The sequence below is a fragment of the Coptis chinensis genome, unplaced genomic scaffold (genome assembly GCF_015680905.1).
Source record: "Coptis chinensis isolate HL-2020 unplaced genomic scaffold, ASM1568090v1 utg1761_pilon_pilon, whole genome shotgun sequence".
Classification (NCBI taxonomy): Eukaryota; Viridiplantae; Streptophyta; class Magnoliopsida; order Ranunculales; family Ranunculaceae; genus Coptis; species Coptis chinensis.
This window is the reverse complement of record NW_028238113.1, coordinates 176,969-193,992: the sequence shown is the minus strand read 5'-3', so window position 1 is coordinate 193,992 and position 17,024 is coordinate 176,969. Positions and strand designations below refer to the sequence as shown.

Sequence of the window (17,024 nt, the reverse complement as noted above, 5' to 3'; positions counted from 1 at the left end):
GTCCTCATTTCTTTTTCATCCTTCTCCCTTTCTCTCTCCACGCACTTTCAATCTCCACTCCTCTCTCTCCGCTCACGCCCCCACTGCTTAGTAATATACTAGCGTAATTGAAGACACAACTATTGTTCAATCTCCACTCCTCCCTCTCCCTCTTTATTTTCTCCAAGAAATCCCTACTAGTGTAATTGAAGACACAACTACTTAAATATCATTTATTTTCTAAAATTATTCATTTCAAATAAAATCAAATTAATTCAATCTCCACCTCTTCCTTTCCGCTCAAGCCCCCACTGCTTAGTAGTATACTAGCGTAATTGAAGACACAACTACTGTATTTTTCCAGTTCCATATTGTCCTCAGTTCTGTTTTGGGCTTATTGTGAGGCCCAATAGTTTTGAAAGGCAGCTAGAGAATAAAAACTCATCTATTTTTTCTTCATTCACAACTTTCTTCAAACATCTATAAAACGAGACCATGCCTAAAAATGCATGAAAACGATGCAATCACATCCTCAATTCCTCTCATCTCAAATTCTTCTAAAGGGATTTTGGAGACAATTGTTTCTTTATCTGTAATGTGGATTTCCAAAATAAAAACCCTACGATGGGTTACTTTAGTTTTGGGTATATCGAATTTAGTAGTGATTGTTCTTGGTGGAATTTTAGTAATTTCTTCGAAATGTAGCAGTGGAATGATACTTCCATTTGTGATTGTTGTTGTTTGTTCTACTATTAGGATTATGTCAATGATTGGTACTGGAATCGCTCAACAAGCCACTGCTACTACGATCATTGGCTCCCCTTCGGATTCTTTAGCTGTTGATGCTGTTATTCGCCACGAAAGACGGGTAATTTACTCAACTGATGTTTGGTGTTCATAAAGTGTCAATCTTTTTACTGCATTCAAAAATGAATTTGAATTATGACTTATTTATGGGTGAACAGACGAGATACAAAAGATGGCTGTGGTGGACTCGTTTTGGAATGATAATTACTGTATTGCAATTTGTGGGGGCTATTTATTTAATGTTCATCGTAGTGAGATATGTTTCCCATATTGGAGGAGAATCAAGGGGCTGTTTTATAGGTAAATGCCAGTTTATTCAATCTTTTATTACAATTATTTTATGATTGCCCTTTTATATGAACCTCGTGATTAAGTTACATTGGGCTGCTAAAATATTAGGGCATGTATTTGAGTCATTGCATCTTTCAGAAATATATAACAGCTTACCCCAAGCTTAGATAGCTTGTATTTATGCCATAAATGTTCAGATGTGCACCAACTTTATGTCGTTAGGCTTCTATCTATGTTTTAAAACTTTGTCAGTAAACATTTAGTTATGCAAAGTGCTAATTAGTTGAGTCTAATATTCTTCCATTAATTTACTTGAAACTTCTGTATTGGTTCTATTTTAATTGTCTTTTTAATGTTCATTCGGATTGTTTGGGAAACTTTTAGCTTTTTTACTGTGTTTAGTACCCTTAGGATCTTTTTTTGGTTGAAAACTCAGTATATGTTGGTGCGTTGACAGTTCCATGCACAGATATTGATGACTTGTATTCACTGTCTACTTTAAATATGACCAAGTGTTCTGGAAATTTGATTGTGAAGTATCTTCTTTGATGTAGGGACGGACCCAAATGGTAGCGGATGGGAGGGAAATATACTGTTCTTTTTTATCATCATAGTGTGGTTTTTGGTTAGTTTGCAATGCATTGCGGGGTCGGATGTATTAAGATGGAGATCTTTTTATGCAACACATGATAATGCATGGAAAGCTCATTACAGCGAGGTATTTGATCATGGGATTCGTGAAGCTTTATGCTGCCTGGGACGTGTAAAATACTTGTAAGCTTCTCTTTGATTTTTATACTAATTGCTAGAGCAATCTATCATGTTCCACCTTTAATAATTTCTTTTATCTTCTGTAATTCAAACAGAAGTGTCTTGGAGGAAGATGAGGTTTATTCTGTAGCACGGCTCTTGGGTGATCTTGTTGCATATCGTGCATCAGGAACTGGGCATTTGGAGCTCTTGGCAGGTTAGTCTCATCTATGCAGTGGTGTTATAATATATATAGTTACTTATTGATGTCCAGTCTATACTTTTATGAGAATCTCATATCATGCTACTTGGTGTACTCTTCTGTCTATAGATAGAGTTTTCTGTTGGAAAAAAGAATCTGTATTCCGTAATTTTGGAAATCCAATGTTATTATCTTTGAAAATTGACTAATAATTTGAGTTTAAGAAGATCCACTGTTTGCTCGTATGAATTTTGGTAAAAACAATAGCAAAGTATCCGACTGGCATAGCTTTTCCATTTATATGCACTCATCATCTTTTTGGAGTGCCCACTGGACCACTGGTAGAGCCTTGGAAGTTGGCCCCCAAGGTCTTGGGATCCATGCCAACCTCCACCTGGGTGAGGTGTTTGAGGATTAATATTAGGCTAAGTTCTTTCAAATACCAGAAAAGAACATTTTAAGGAAAAAAACACAAAAGGAACACAGAAAAAAGTAGGTTGATCACAGCATATATATATTAAATTCTTGAGCTGTATACTGTCTTTGTTATGCATCTTTTTCTGACCTGTGACAGTATCACCTATTAGATGCAAAATTCGTCTCACCTTTCCCAGAGTCTTATCGAATATACACGGAGATGCATTGGTCCTTTTAGTGGATATGCAAATTAAGCCTATTTCTACATTCTGTTTATTGCACGCATTTCTCTGCAAATGACATCAGAAGGGCGTGTTTCAGGACTTGCATTGTTGCAAAGACAGAGGCATTCAACAACATCATATGAAGAATATATGGAAGCACCTGAAGAGCAAATTCAAGAGGCTGCTTCTTTTCATCCATTTGCGGAGGCTGCCTATACGGTCTTGTCACGCAACATTTCCTTGTCCCATGTATTCTGCTTGTGGTTTTGTAAAAGCGCTTACCAAATTTTTTCCATGGTGTAGGGTCCATTGCTTGATTTTGGAAGAAACCCAATACTATTTCCTTGTGCATGGCTCTATCGGCAAGGGGTCTTCACTCCCTGGACTCGTGAGAGGTCTTTCGCTTACCTAGATTGGTGGTTTCAACAATCTTCATATGTACCATAAACTTAGGTTAATAGGGTCTTCGGAGGCACAGCTGGTGAGGCTTTAGGGGGTTGTATCCAAGCTCATGGTTTCGACTCCCACTTCCATGTAAATGGTTGTATTGAAGACCATTTTAACTCTTAGCTAATGATTGATGTGGATCAGTTTTTTGGTCCATATTTGGTTTATCTATTTCTGCCAAACAATATGAAAATTCATGGTCCTGGGTTTTTGTTGGGCACTTTTGAGTGAACTTCTTTCCATTTTTCACACTATCTAATCTTTGTAGTATGCACCTATTTTCCAGAAGGCCCATTCTTGAAGGTGATAACTGGTGGAGAGGCCATGCAGCAGCATTTCTAAAGTATGTTGATCTATCCCCAGAAGCACTTCGTCAAGGACGTGTTAGTCAGGTGAACTAATTAAAACTAAACGCTGCTTCTATTTTCTTACGTGTTGTGCATGAGAAATTCGGAAACCACACTACTTGTTGAGACTCGAGACATTCATTTCCATGAGCTTTGATAGTAGCAACCATGAGACGTATGAATTGAAATTGAGATATCATTGCATTTGTATGGTGTAAAATTATCATGATGTGTTTTCCCTAATTGGCTTCAGCTTATATACCTATCAAAAGGCGCCTTTTGGATTCACAAGCATTTTCAGAAATCTATTAAAATAATTTTACAAACCGTTAATATCTTCATAGCTTATGATGGAATAATTTTTCACTTCAATTATTTTAATTAGAAGTTACCATTTGTTGAAAGTTTAAGAATTGGAAAGTGGAAACGATATTGATGCGAGCGGAATTACTGAATTTTCTCATATAAAATGTCTTGCTTATAACTATGACTTAAGTAATAAATAAACATTTAAAAGAATTAGGACACACCGGAACTTTTCCAGTGAGACATTTTCACTTAATTTACGGGGGTATTAAGATGGTTGTTTAATGTGAACCAAAGCAGTATTGCCAGTTCTTTTTTTCCACTTAAAACATGTTACACTATTGCCAGTTCTGAATCATACTAATTCCTAACAATTCCGATCCTGGAATTATGGTCTCAGTCATCCAGAACGAAGTTCATAACTGGTTTTATTACAGGGTTTATCAGTTCTTGTGGCAACATGTAATTTGTAGTTTTATGTTGGTTGTGGTACCACTTTTATGACAACTGGGAAATCTTTTATTGTACTCTTACTTCCCTCAAATGTCTTTCCTCTTCCAGCATTTCTTAAGCATTTACAATTTTCCTATCCTATGTTTTTTTTTCATGACATTTCCTCCTCTTTTTTTCAGGCAAAGTGTGAAGCTGCATATTTTATTGTGGTTCTACATCATATAAGGACTGTTGTCATTGCTGTTCGTGGAACCGAGACTCCTGAAGATCTTATTACTGATGGTTTATGCAGGGAACGACCTCTAGTTATGGAAGATTTGGATGGGCTGATAAAGTCAGTCTCTCTCTCTCTCTCTCTCTCTCTCTCTCTCTCTCTCTCTCCGCTTTAATTCAGCTCGTTTGCTTGTATAAGTTGTTGCTATTGCATAATGAGAACTGTAATTTTAGGCTGATTTTTAAATTCCTAATTTTTGTTATTATGCTTGCAATCTTTAAAAACAATGTACATTTAAACTATTTTGGTACATATATACTGCTTTTATTCTGAATGACAATGAACAGATCTGAGGGGAATGAAGATAGACATGGGGTTATTGGATAGGAATAATTAAAAGGAACTATTCTTTTTAATAATTATAAATTTATTAAATTAGATGGTAAAGCAAGAATATTGGCTTGAATAAAGCAAATATATGTCAGAATAAGACAAAATCTCAAAAATGGTTCAAGGTTCAGAGCTTCAACAAACAAATGTAAATATCTCTATACTGTTTCTTATTGGGCCTGATACCCGTGTTCAAACAAACCTACTTTTTGTAGCCACATATTTCAAGTTTTTATTTCTTAATGACAATGTATATAATGAATGCATAGACAATAATAGGTTATTGCCTAGAAACAACAAAAGGAACTATTCTCATGGGGTGCATACTTACTCATATATTGAGCACTCACAGAGTAGAAGCAAGAATATTAATAGGAACAAAGCAAATATGGGATAGATTTTAAGACAAAATCTCTGATGCTTTGGTTGTTTTTTTATGGTAGCTTCAACAAACAAATGTAAATATCTCTATACTTTATTTACAAATTTAGATTTTACCAATCAGAAAACAAGCCCAGAATCTGTAGCCACATATTTCAAGTTGTCATTTGGCAGATTTACACTATATATATAGAAGTGTCATAGTCATAAGGATCAGTTAATATTAATTTGAAAACAAATGATGTACTGTTGAATAGTACTATTAGAAGCATGATCTGGGACTGGGTTTTTGTCTCTCCTGTAATGAGAAGATTTGTTTTTAATAGGTACATAGTGGATTGGGATAGTATTTTAATTTGATGATATTTGTGATATTTGGGTATATTTTGCGATATTTTTGCGATATTTTGTATATATAACAATTTTATTTAATATTTACCATTATATTTTATTAAAACAAATAATTATTTGATATATCTTGAAATTTTTGTTTTCCAAATATTTTTCGATATTTATGAATATATTTCTCACTTATTTTTGGATATATCATATTTTGATATATACTATATTTGCATGTGAAACAATGTCAAATATCCCCAAAAGCAGATATATCCCTTATACATATCCAAAAAATCTATCGATAAATACCCATTCATATTTTGTTAATGGTTAAAAATGCATGGACTTGTTAACATACATTTGTGGTCTTACAATTTGGAAACTATGTAGCTTATTCCCTTTTTTGGGTCAGTTCTTAACTTACTTTCTGTCTCTACAGTAGCAATCATGTTAGCGCTGATGTGAAGCAAAGAGTTATCTCATCTTTTCCCCACTATGGGCATTCAGGGATAGTTGAAACTGCAAGGGAGTTGTTCACGCAAGTTGATGGGAAACCAGGAGGTAAAGTTAGTTTTAAAACAATGACAATTTTTTTTTCTGCAAGTGGTTTTTATGCGGTCCACTGTTATTTTCACCGTCACCAATTTCATTATGCTCCTAAAGGCTTTGTTCTTAATGTTTCAGTTGTTACCTAAGATATATGGACTTCATTTCAGGTGTCTCTCTCTTTAGAAAAATTAAACCGTTGATTCATTCGTATGCGAATAGGGCTGGATGATAATATCACGTTCACAACCTTACAATAAAAAGCACCAATACAACAGGATGAGTTTAGGGATGTTTTTAGGTGAACAAATTTACACAAGGATGAGTTTAGGGATGTCTTTAGGTGAACAAATTTTTGTCTTAATTGAGATACTGAAACTTCTGAATCTTATAAGAAAAAAGGCATTGTGGAATTTGTACAAAATCACTCTATCACAAACTTCAATTTAAGACTTGAAAAGGTTAGAAAATTCAAAATGTGATATTTCTATAAAGATTATCTCCATCATCAGGAAATCATGTTCAACTGCCCCTCCCTACCCCGCCCTTCCCACAGAAGGCAGGCAGCAAGAGGGGAGCAAGCCTTTTACTCATTGTTGTGATCTGTGAAAATGGTTTTCATATAAGTGTCATCTATAACAGAAATGTAGTTGAACACTGAATTTTAAGATCTCACCAGAAATACAATACCCATTTTAAGAAGACACTACTTGGTAATTGTTTGTTAGGTTAGGAGACGCACGTTGATTATTTGACATCTGGTAGTTTACTCAAATTTTGTCCATTCACCTACTAGGTTACACTCATAGGCCTACTTGTTTTACTAGATACTGCATATATTTATTACTTTATTCATTGATTGGCTATTTGCGGATTTGCCTATTTGGCTATTTTTTACTCCTTCACTTACTATGTCTTTATCATGTAATTACATATGTAGATAAGGATTCTACGGGGACTCTTTCCTCATTGTTGGGTGTTGGATGTGAGTGTCATGGATACAATGTTCGCATTGTTGGTCATTCTTTAGGCGGTGCTGTTGGTGCATTACTAGGACTAAGGGTAAGAGTTTATTTTTTTCAACTGATGCTACTGTACCATAATATGCTGTTCGTGCGTTGCTATACCATATTATGCTTCTCGTTTGCATTTCAATATTTGGAAACCACATTTGTACTAAAGAAGGCATTAAAACACCGTGCAGTCTTTCATAGGATTTTCAGAATGAATTCCAGTAAACCATATTCTTCTGATCTAAGTAGCGAATGAGATTAGGTCTGTCCCAAGAGCCGATGTAAAATAGGTGCAATCTGAAGTCCTTTAAATTCTGATGACTATAACTTGTTTCTTACACAGTTTTCTGTAGAATAGATGCAATCTGAAGCTCTTTTAATTCTGATGACTGAAACTTATTCTTACAAAGTTTTCTGTTGGGTTAGTTAGGGACACCCCTCACCATTAATAGGTGCAATTAGGGATACCCACCCATTTTCAAAAATATTAGGGATATACCCCCTAGTTGCAAGATCCAATGGTAATGCTTCTTCATGTGAAAAAAAAAACTCATAGCCGTTGGATTTGCAACTGGACTGGGGGGTATCCCTAATTGCAACTATTAATTTGGGAGGGTGGGTATCCCAAACTAACCCTTTTCTGTTTAATGAGGTTTCTATAACATACTTTTAACTCCATAAAAGTCTATCATAACTCTCTGTAATCATGGTGACACAATTGTGGTAAGGACTACTAGCTGAAAGATACATTTAAGGTGTATGAAGGGAAATTGACCATCAGTTACATCCCCTAAAGAGGTTTAGAGAAAGGGAAAAATTAAATAAGTAAATAAATAACGGACAAAAGAAAAATTCTAACTCATTGAGATGCTTGTTTATAAGTTGATAACTAAGTAAACTTACCAGTTTTGTTTCTCTCCTAAGTTTGATAATAATCTTGGACATTTATCTTAAGCTTGAAAATAAGATTAGATTGCTTCTTTGGCTCAGTTGGTTTCAAACTATGTAACATGGACAAGCCAAATTTTGACAATAATCCGTGTTGGACACATATTGTATGTGATATACCTCAATTTTCGAAAATGAGCCGTGTCAGACTCTTCATAGCCATGTTGGATATGGACACACCTATCCATGTCAATGTATCTTAGGTTGCAAATGGATTGATTTTGTCATTTCTTTTTCGTTTCTTTTTTTGCAGTTATACTGTCGTTACCCAAACTTACATGTGTATTCATATGGGACCCTTCCATGTGTGGACCCTATCATTGCAGAAGCATGTTCAGATTTCGTAACAAGGTGACTATTATGCAAATGTTTGTCCTCAAGCAAACCTTTGTGAGATCCGCTTCTGGTAGTTTGGTGGGACTCCCCTCACCAGGTTACTACTCAGTTCACTTTCATCCATGACGTTCTACCAACATGCTATGATTCTCACTTGTTTATCTTTTTATTCAAAACACTTGATGTACTGACCTCATGATTTTTTGCCAGCATTGTATACCGTGATGAGTTTTCTGCACGCCTTTCAGTTAATTCAATCATGAGGCTTCGTGCTGCGGCTATCTCGGCATTGTCACAGGATGCCTCTGCTGATTCCGCAATGATTGCCAAACTTGCACAGCGGGTCTTTCATATAAGCAAGTGTTACAGGACCAAGGAGGAAACACTTTCTGACCCAACTTTTCACTCTGGAACTGTGGCAGATGAAGACGATAAATATCGTATGCACAGGAGAAAGCACTGTAAGCATGCTATCACGGGTGAATTTTTCCTATTTGCTTATGTGATTTGTTGCATTCTGAATATGCATAATTAAGTATTCATCATAAACCTTGATGTGTAATAAGGGCTGAGAAACAAAAGGTTCTTATGAAAAGGCCTTCTGCAGGGAGCTGTGAAGAGGATCAAGAGATCCATATTTTGGAAACAGCTGACTCTATAGAACAACTGAATGCTTCAAGAGAGAGTTTTGACGGATTTAACTGTGCACAAAGTAGTTTCGCTCCATTCTTTGATACAGATGATGTTTCCCGTCCATGTGAGAATCTAGTGCCTGGCGTCCCAGGGAACGTCTCCCAGCCCAGCGAAGCATCAACTGGAGATCCTCCAGAGATGTATATTCCAGGCCTTGTTATTCATATTGTAGCACAAAAGGCGAGCTTTCTTCCTTTATGGAAAAACTGGAGTATTAATGAGAGGGAGCATAATTATAGATCCTATATAGCAAACAGAGAGAACTTCAAGGATATCATTGTTTCGCCATGTATGTTCCTTGATCATCTCCCTTGGAGGTAATGATGAAATAGTATTACATTCCTATAGTTTCAGTTTCATCATTTCTTCTTATGTAAAATGCCAACTGGTGAAGAACTTGGAGAGAACTAATCTCAACTACAACATAATTTTTATTTGCACGTTGATATTTGCAGATGCCACTATGCCATGCAGAAAGCACTGGAAACAAGAAGAGCTCAAGTTGAAGCCAGTGAGCCTGATATAGTCTGAATTATCTTTACTTCTTCAGTGAAGCCAATTGCTATTGCTGTTTGCAGACAGTTTCTATTACTCCTCTCCCTTGTATGGTCAGTCACCCATGTCATGTAAATGTTACGACCTAATGAGGCCATGAATATGGGCCCTCTAAGAGAGGGGATATAGAGAGACGGAGCTGGGGAGCAAAATTTGTGCGATCATTTTTCAGTGGCTAATGCTGCTACTTCATTCAATATCATTTAAAACAGCATAATCAATATTCAATCTTGTAACTATTTTCAATCAGGAATATGACTGTTCGTGAACCAATGAAGCACACAAAGTTATACTAAGTCCATAAGTTTGCTTTCAATGTTACTGTATTGAGACTATTTCCTCTGAGTTATAAAATATATAGAACTAATTTTGGCGAACTGAATATCTACCTTTTTCTTAATGAAGCTAAGGAAATTTGCAACTTTTGGCAAGAGACGTTGCATGGCATGATCACGCAATGTGAAAACGAGAGGTAATAAAATAACCCACAAGTAACAGAAACCAACAGTTTTTAAAAGAAGTAACCAATACTGCTTAAACTAGTAATTGACTACTAAATTCTACCAACTGCTATGAAAACTGCATATGCATCAATTGTGCAAAGATCAGTTAATATGAGGTCACAACCCACTAAAAAGCTGTCTAAGAAGTAAGAACAATTGGGTTTGGATTCTAATTAACGGATAAGCAACAGAGAAATGGTGACCATCTTAATTTCCTTTTTTGCCTACTAGGAAGTCTTGCCGGAGAATTCCATCCTTTCTCTACATTTCTTTTCAAACCATTATTAGTAGATACTCCAGGAGCTGCAACTGGAGGCACAAACTCAGTGTGGGCATCATTGTCTAATGTAGAGGCGGCATCATCTTTCTGTGGTGGAAGTCTTGGATCGCCATGTAAAGCTGCTTCCTGCTTGCTTTCAAAGTTTGGCTCTACCAGGAAACTCTTCAAGGGAGCGCGTATCCTACCAGGACTCCAATTCGCCACCTTTTCAATGATTTCTTCATTCTTCTTTCTGCCTTGTGATTCAATATTGGCTCGATTAAGAGAAGGACACAACCCAGCTTGTGATGATGATGCATGTGACTGTTGTAAGCTTTTTATTGCCTGAATTTCAGAAGCGGACTGCTGAGTATTCCCTCTGCAAGACTCAATCAAGGTCATTAAAGAAGGTGCCTCAAATATACCAGTGCTGCTGCTCATCCTTTTCAATTCTGGTACTTGATTTTCTTCTTTTACGGCCGACGAATCAGTCCCTCCTAGAGTATCGGCAGCAAGGATGGATGACGAATTTACAGCATGTCTTGAGGAACGAACTGTGCCATCTGCAACAACCCGAAACTAAGCTTAAGGACTGGTACTAAAAAAAATATATTATTACACAGTTTACTAACCACACCGCCATACAGAATTTAATTTTCTCCATTTCATTGGGGTGGGTATTATACATTTAGGATAATTTGATGCTTATGCAACTCAATAGTTTGAATCTCATTTCATTGCTCCTGTCATAAATATTACATTAAGTCCAGATAGTTTTAGAGCCTCGACATGGACTTCTTATTGAAGATGAAACCAAACAACGCCCAATTCATCATGTTCCATGAAACTTAAAACTGAGCAAACTGACGGAAGAAACTTAAGTACACTGACAAAAGAAATATGTTTTACAGCAAGAAATGTCAAGAAACCTAGTTGCAAAAATTAAGTAAACTAGTAATCAATGAAGGTGTGAAGGAGTTAGTTATTTCAGGCCAGTCACATGTAACTCATGTGCAACACGTGGCTCACCAATACTACCAAATAAAGCAAACAAGTAACACGGTAAGATATACCTGAAACAGAGCCCCAACAACCTTCTACACTATCGGTTTGGCTAATAGAATCAAAAGGTGTATTTGTCAAAGCTTCAAGCTGATTTTCAAGAAGAAGGTTCTCATCCTCCTTCAAAGACGGAGAAGAAACATCTCCTGAAACCAAAACCTCGGTACCATCTTTCAAACTGCTGGATTGCAGATCACAAGGTACAGAGTCCAGTGCTGGAGAGACTGGTTCTTTGATTGGAGTGTTTTCTGCACTGTGGAATACATCTAGCTCAGTACCAAAGTCAGACTTTCTTCCTTCTTGAAGAGGTCCGGCAATGCTACAATCTGCACCAACATACTTTACCTGATCTGTTTTGCTAACAGTGTTTTTCGTTTCAACTTCTTTTGAACTTTCCACCAGATTCTCACCCTGGCAATCCTGTAAATCAGAGACAGATTCTATTGTATTTTGCAATTGGCTGGCTTCCATTACAACTGCATTTGAATCACCAATCCTTTTAGGTGGAATGGATATTGTTTCTCGTAAACTCTCTTCAAAATCAGTCTCACAGTTGATCTTCCATTGCATGGAATTTTCCTCTAAAGCTCCTTTTCCATTGTAGTTTACAGCATTATCAGGATTGCCTTGTCTAGCTTCTTCATAAATAGCACCACTTTTTCCACTAATAGAGTCCACTGCTTCATGAAGTACAGCATCTTCAGGAGAAACTATGGAGTTTTCAGCTGCAATTTTTTCCTCTTCAATGAAATTTCCAGCATCGTCAGCATTGCTTTTTCTAGCCTCTTCATGAAGAGAACCATCTTTCCCACTAACAGCAACCATCGGCTCATGAACCACAGTGTCTTCAGGAGAAACTATACCATCAGCTGCACGTACTGTTACGGCTTGAGGAAGGGACTTCAATGATATATCCTGCTGTGAATAAATAGGCTCCTGTTCATTCACCTCTATGCCACTAATTGCTGTTTTGCAGGCCGTGGAACCTGGAAAGCCTTCCATTTCATGTGATTCTGGACTTTCATTCCAATCCTTAGCTTCAGAAACATCGGCCTCATGTCCTGTAGAAGCCCCTTCAGCCATATTTTTGCTGCATACCACTTCATGTTGATGGTTCTCTTCAAGAACACTAGGTAATAGAGCCACATCTCCACTCTCACTTGTTACACTTGATAGAAGGCCAGAATGCGCACCTTCAGAGAGACAACTTTGATCTTTCATCTCAGCTGTTGCTTCACCACAGCAAGTGCTTGGAGATACCTCTGATTTTACCGGTAGGCTCTTTTTAGTAGCTGTAACAATCAGCTCAGGAAGTTCTTCTGAAGGCACATACGCAGGTTTAGAAAGTTTGCTCAACTCTATTGAATAGCCTGCATCAACATCATCATTATGATTCTCAATGCCTGATTTGATTGTAGAATTTACTTCAACTGGAGAGCTGTCCTCAGAGGAACATACATTCGCAATTGCGCCAGATTCAACAGGGCATGAGCATGTACCAAACAGGACTTCATTTACGGGCGCCTTTTGTCCCAAGGCATCAGTTTCCATTTCCTTCAAGTCGACAACCAAATCCATGGGTAAAGCAATGTTCGTGTTACTGGCATCACTGACATCAGGTCCATCCATCTTTTGTAAATCAGCAACTCCCTCGAACTCCTTGCTTGCAGATTCATGGAACAGAGGTTCCAGCACTGATAAGTTTCCATTTGAATCACGCTTTTCCTCTGTATCCACCGCCTTCGAATATGAACATCTTCTGGACCTTCATTTTTTATAAATACAGCAGAAGCACAACCATTTGCTTCCTGCACATGGAAAGTTGATGACTTGACTTCCTTGTCCGAAACGAGACCCACAACTGAGTCCACTGTAGACCTTGTGGAATGATATTTGAATTGTGCTTCACCCTCCAACTGAGACACTACATTCTTTAAAGCTTCAGGAGTTCTGGATGAATTATCATCATTTGGCGTGTCTGATAATTGGATACCTGCACAATCAAAGTTGAAATTGCAAACCCAGCATATTTGTATATAGCAACTGAGCAAATATGATAGAGGGGTGATACAATAATTGGAAGAAGAACACATCTAGAAACACTTTCATGTATCTTCATTACCCATTACATGTAAAACAGTTTCTCCATCTCATTGCTATTTAAAACTCACTCAATACATTATAAAACAAAAGAAGCTAATATTTACACACACACACCCAAAACCTTAAACATTAATGAATGAGAGTAAAAAATGGTTACCAAAACTATTACTACGCCTCAGATCTGCTTCTGAAAAATCACTAACAGCATCTGAAAACTCCTCCTCTTCTGATTTATTAGATACTTGTCTACCAAATAAGCCACTCCCTGTAACTTCACCAAACATAAAAAAGACACAAACTTATCAAACAAACTCAACTAACATAAACAAAGGGCCCAAGAAAGTTAACAATATGGTCACCTTCAAAAAGGGGATCTTTTTCATCTTGGGGTTTAAGTATCTTAAACCCTTGAAGATTCCCACATACTTTCTTATGAGCTCTACGTTGTTTAGCACTTGGATGTGGGTTAGCATAACTCCACCCACATCTACAACAAATGTGTCCATGGCTCTGCATTTTTTCTTCAATCTAAAAACAAACAACACCAGTTAACAAAAAAACAGTCATATGAACTCTTAAAAAAAAACAAACAAAGAGTTGCCATCATCATACCATGTGTGTGTGAAAAGACGAAACGAGTCTTTGATGTTTCTCTATCACTGTTTTTGTTATCTAGTGGGAAAAAAATAATGGATGTGTGTGTGGCACCTTTGGATTCTTTTTTTTTTAGTTTACTTTGTTTTAAAGGTTTTAAGGTTGAAGCTCCCAAAACAAAAGTCACACTCTTAATAATTAATCTTTAAGCAGAAGTGATTTATTTGGTAGAGAATTTGATACCAAGTAATTAATTCATCATTATCAACGTAGACTTGTAGAGTTGTAGTGCTAAACTATCTTTATTATATACAAACTAAAGAGGTCTCATTGGCATTGTAAGGGCCATAAGCCCATATATATGTTTTCTATGCTATCATGTCAAACCAATGAAAACCACAAACCATGCGAATCAAGATGAGCCTTTTAGTCAGGGGCTGACCCAGCATTTCAACTCTCTCCGGGCTAAACAACGATAACCAGTTTTAAACAAAAAAAATAATAATAGACACATTCCAAATAAACAAATGAAACACCAGAATTCACAACTAGCCAAATATATATACTAATTCATCAAAATATCTAATCAAGTTTGACTACAAATATATTTAAAAAGCAAAACTACTTAAATGGTATTTTGCGAGTCTTGCGAGCGTCAAAATCATCTATTACCAAATCCAGATTAATATCATTAGCAAAATCTCTTTCAATGTAGATGACCATTGAATCTGCTAAAAACTCATCTTCCATCTTGTTTCGGTCGTGTTTTGATAAGTTTCATGGCCGAGAATGAAGTTGCTGTAGATATGGGAAGAGTGAGTACAAGACTAACCAATCTATCAATCAAGTGGTAGGACTTGACTTTCCGGTTTCAACTAATCTTCTACACGGCTCGGACATCGTGGACATATTATGAAAAACCGAATTACGACAAACATCAATCTCATAGTCTTCATGTTTCGAAGTCCTCAATATAAGTAACTCTTGATCACCTGAAATCTCGAAGTAAAATCTCTCAAAGAAACGCAAATATCATCAATCTTAAATGATCTGAAAGCATCTTTAGGGGTCAAAGCAAAACTAAGAGTAAAAAGCTCTATTGTTTCCTCGGTGAATCTACTTTTCAACTCTATTAACTGAAAATCATTGGCACTGTTATATATATCAACACGATACCGATGCTCAAACGTTATGGAATCATGTTGTTGACAAGAACGGCCCGTGCCCATCGTATAACGTGCATCCATATCAGGCATATCAATGTTATTCTTCTTGCAAAACAAGTAAACTTCACAAAAAAAAGTGCTCCAACCATCGTCTCTCAGTTTTTGAAGGAGTACTTTTGTGGTAGAGACTAAATGCATAGCGTTAATAATGTCTTGAGATTGATCTTGTAGAGCTTTGCAAAGTATGTCAGTGATTCCCATAGTCTTATGTAGCAAATGTAACATGAAGACAAACTCAAACGATCTAAGTGCAATAAGATTACCCTTAGCTTCCCCGCGGTTAGAATTAGTTGATCCGTTTTTTGTGTTGTTCTCAAGAACACGAGAAAGTGCACTAAATGAAACTATCAAACTCTTCTGGTCGAAAAATGGGAGCTCCAACGAGTAGACCCCCACTCTTTGCAATGTCATAATCTGATTCTCCCCCTTCCTGCCTCCAGTTCACCATAATCAATCAATTTTTGAATTTCTTCGACTGAACAACTAGTAACTCGGCCATGTTTTTAGGAGAAGCCTTAAAATAATTACCAATTGTGCCCAACTTAAAAAAGCAACCAAATATCTCGATACATCTTTAGCAAACTGCAACCAATGCTAATTGTAAACGATGAATTAAAACTAGAGCACTCCCTAAGAAATAAAGCTTGCAATCCATTCCAAGCACCGCATGTTGCTAGCACCATCATACCCCCTTGACCCTCATATCATCAACAAAGAGATTGTTTGAACAAGAATATCACATATTTCATTCTTGAGGGTTTGTGAACAAGTGTCATCAACACAAACAACATCTAAAAACCGTTCACGTACAAAACCATCATAGTCAACAAATCTGAATACAATAGCCATTTGTTCTCTATTTGAAACATCTTGTGATTCATCAACAAGAATACAAAACTTAGCATCTCCAACTTTCTCGCGAATCTTACCCCTCACATGATCACTAATAATATTCAAAAGCTCTTTTTGAATATTCGGAGAAGTATATGTAGCTTTTTCAAAAGCATTATCTAAAACACGATCAATATCAGGATCCAATTCAGCTAAGAACTTAATAAATTCAAGAAAGTTTCCACGATTACTTGACTTGATTGATTCATCATGTCCTCTAAGTGCACAACCTTGTAATACAAGCCATCGGAGAGTCCGTAAAATAGTTTTCAACATAAACCTATTCTTCACTATCTCCTGTTTGTATTGGGCATTTAAAAGACTACCAATGTGCCGAGATGAATTCATTAGATCCCACAAGCGATTCATACAAAGACATATGAACGGAGGAAAGGGCCTCCAACATGTTGCAAAAATGCACATTTAACTCCACAATGAACTCTCTTCCAACTTCAAATCCATTAACAACAAAATTAGAACGTCTAGAACTAAAGACAAAGCAAGGAAAACAGAAAACACTATCTTTTTTTCTTCATAATATTCTAGCTAAGGAAAATCGTCAAACCAATGACTATTAAAATACCGGTTTTGTTTTTCCATCAATGGTGGGCGGATATTCGTCGAAGTCTGGCCCCAATGTGACATAAGTGAATGATTAATAGGATATTCACTTACTCAAGGAACTAGTAACACCGGTTTGACTAGATTCAATCCCTTGAGAGTTGGGACTAACTTGTTCAATGGGTTC

At 36.6% G+C, this 17,024-nt stretch overlaps 3 protein-coding genes across 9 annotated transcripts; 1 reads left to right on the top strand and 2 right to left on the bottom strand.

Moving 5' to 3' along the window:
- Positions 1-412: 412 nt before the first annotated feature.
- Positions 413-9,954, top strand: LOC147473822 (lipase class 3 family protein). 5 transcript variants are annotated; one of them, XM_086586967.1, is made up of 15 exons: positions 439-623; positions 736-847; positions 945-1,086; positions 1,632-1,851; positions 1,944-2,044; positions 2,768-2,889; positions 2,974-3,065; positions 3,404-3,509; positions 4,403-4,557; positions 5,987-6,108; positions 7,034-7,155; positions 8,308-8,405; positions 8,601-8,851; positions 8,998-9,400; positions 9,539-9,954. In XM_086586967.1, exons 1-15 carry the CDS (start codon positions 604-606, stop codon positions 9,612-9,614), a joined length of 2,142 nt encoding a protein of 713 aa, XP_086443093.1. In that variant the 5' UTR covers positions 439-603; the 3' UTR covers positions 9,615-9,954. The 5 variants fall into 5 exon arrangements, 4 of the variants coding, with proteins under 4 accessions (XP_086443092.1, XP_086443091.1, XP_086443090.1 ...); XR_015210265.1 differs by having other exon boundaries at positions 413-847; positions 8,957-9,400; XM_086586966.1 differs by having other exon boundaries at positions 417-847; positions 5,990-6,108.
- A 242-nt stretch (positions 9,955-10,196) lies between these two features.
- LOC147473821 (Pentatricopeptide repeat (PPR) superfamily protein) lies at positions 10,197-14,342 on the bottom strand. 3 transcript variants are annotated; one of them, XM_086586968.1, is made up of 5 exons: positions 14,178-14,342; positions 13,925-14,093; positions 13,723-13,836; positions 11,474-13,455; positions 10,197-10,963 (listed from the first exon to the last, which is right to left on the bottom strand). In XM_086586968.1, exons 4-5 carry the CDS (start codon positions 13,089-13,091, stop codon positions 10,311-10,313), a joined length of 2,271 nt encoding a protein of 756 aa, XP_086443094.1. In that variant the 5' UTR covers positions 13,092-13,455; positions 13,723-13,836; positions 13,925-14,093; positions 14,178-14,342; the 3' UTR covers positions 10,197-10,310. The 3 variants fall into 3 exon arrangements, with proteins under 3 accessions (XP_086443094.1, XP_086443095.1, XP_086443096.1); XM_086586969.1 differs by having other exon boundaries at positions 13,723-13,830; XM_086586970.1 differs by lacking the exon at positions 14,178-14,342 and having other exon boundaries at positions 11,474-12,832; positions 12,921-13,455; positions 13,925-14,066.
- A 1,742-nt stretch (positions 14,343-16,084) lies between these two features.
- Positions 16,085-16,624, bottom strand: LOC147473820 (uncharacterized). Its single transcript, XM_086587020.1, has one exon. The coding sequence runs from the start codon at positions 16,622-16,624 to the stop codon at positions 16,085-16,087; it is 540 nt and encodes a 179-aa protein (XP_086443146.1).
- Between the last annotated feature and the right edge of the window lie 400 nt (positions 16,625-17,024).

Bases quoted from the DNA above. Each gene is read 5' to 3' on its own strand.
- LOC147473822 (XM_086586964.1), top strand. From the start codon at position 485: ATGCATGAAAACGATGCAATCACATCCTCAATTCCTCTCATCTCAAAT. The intron at 3,510-4,402 runs GTGAACTAATTA...TCTTTTTTTCAG, and splicing joins GTCAAGGACGTGTTAGTCAG to GCAAAGTGTGAAGCTGCATA. The intron at 7,156-8,307 runs GTAAGAGTTTAT...CTTTTTTTGCAG, and splicing joins GTGCATTACTAGGACTAAGG to TTATACTGTCGTTACCCAAA.
- LOC147473821 (XM_086586968.1), bottom strand. From the start codon at position 13,091: ATGGATGGACCTGATGTCAGTGATGCCAGTAACACGAACATTGCTTTA. The intron at 10,964-11,473 runs GTATATCTTACC...GGGTTGTTGCAG, and splicing joins TTGTTGGGGCTCTGTTTCAG to ATGGCACAGTTCGTTCCTCA.
- LOC147473820 (XM_086587020.1), bottom strand. From the start codon at position 16,624: ATGAATTCATCTCGGCACATTGGTAGTCTTTTAAATGCCCAATACAAA.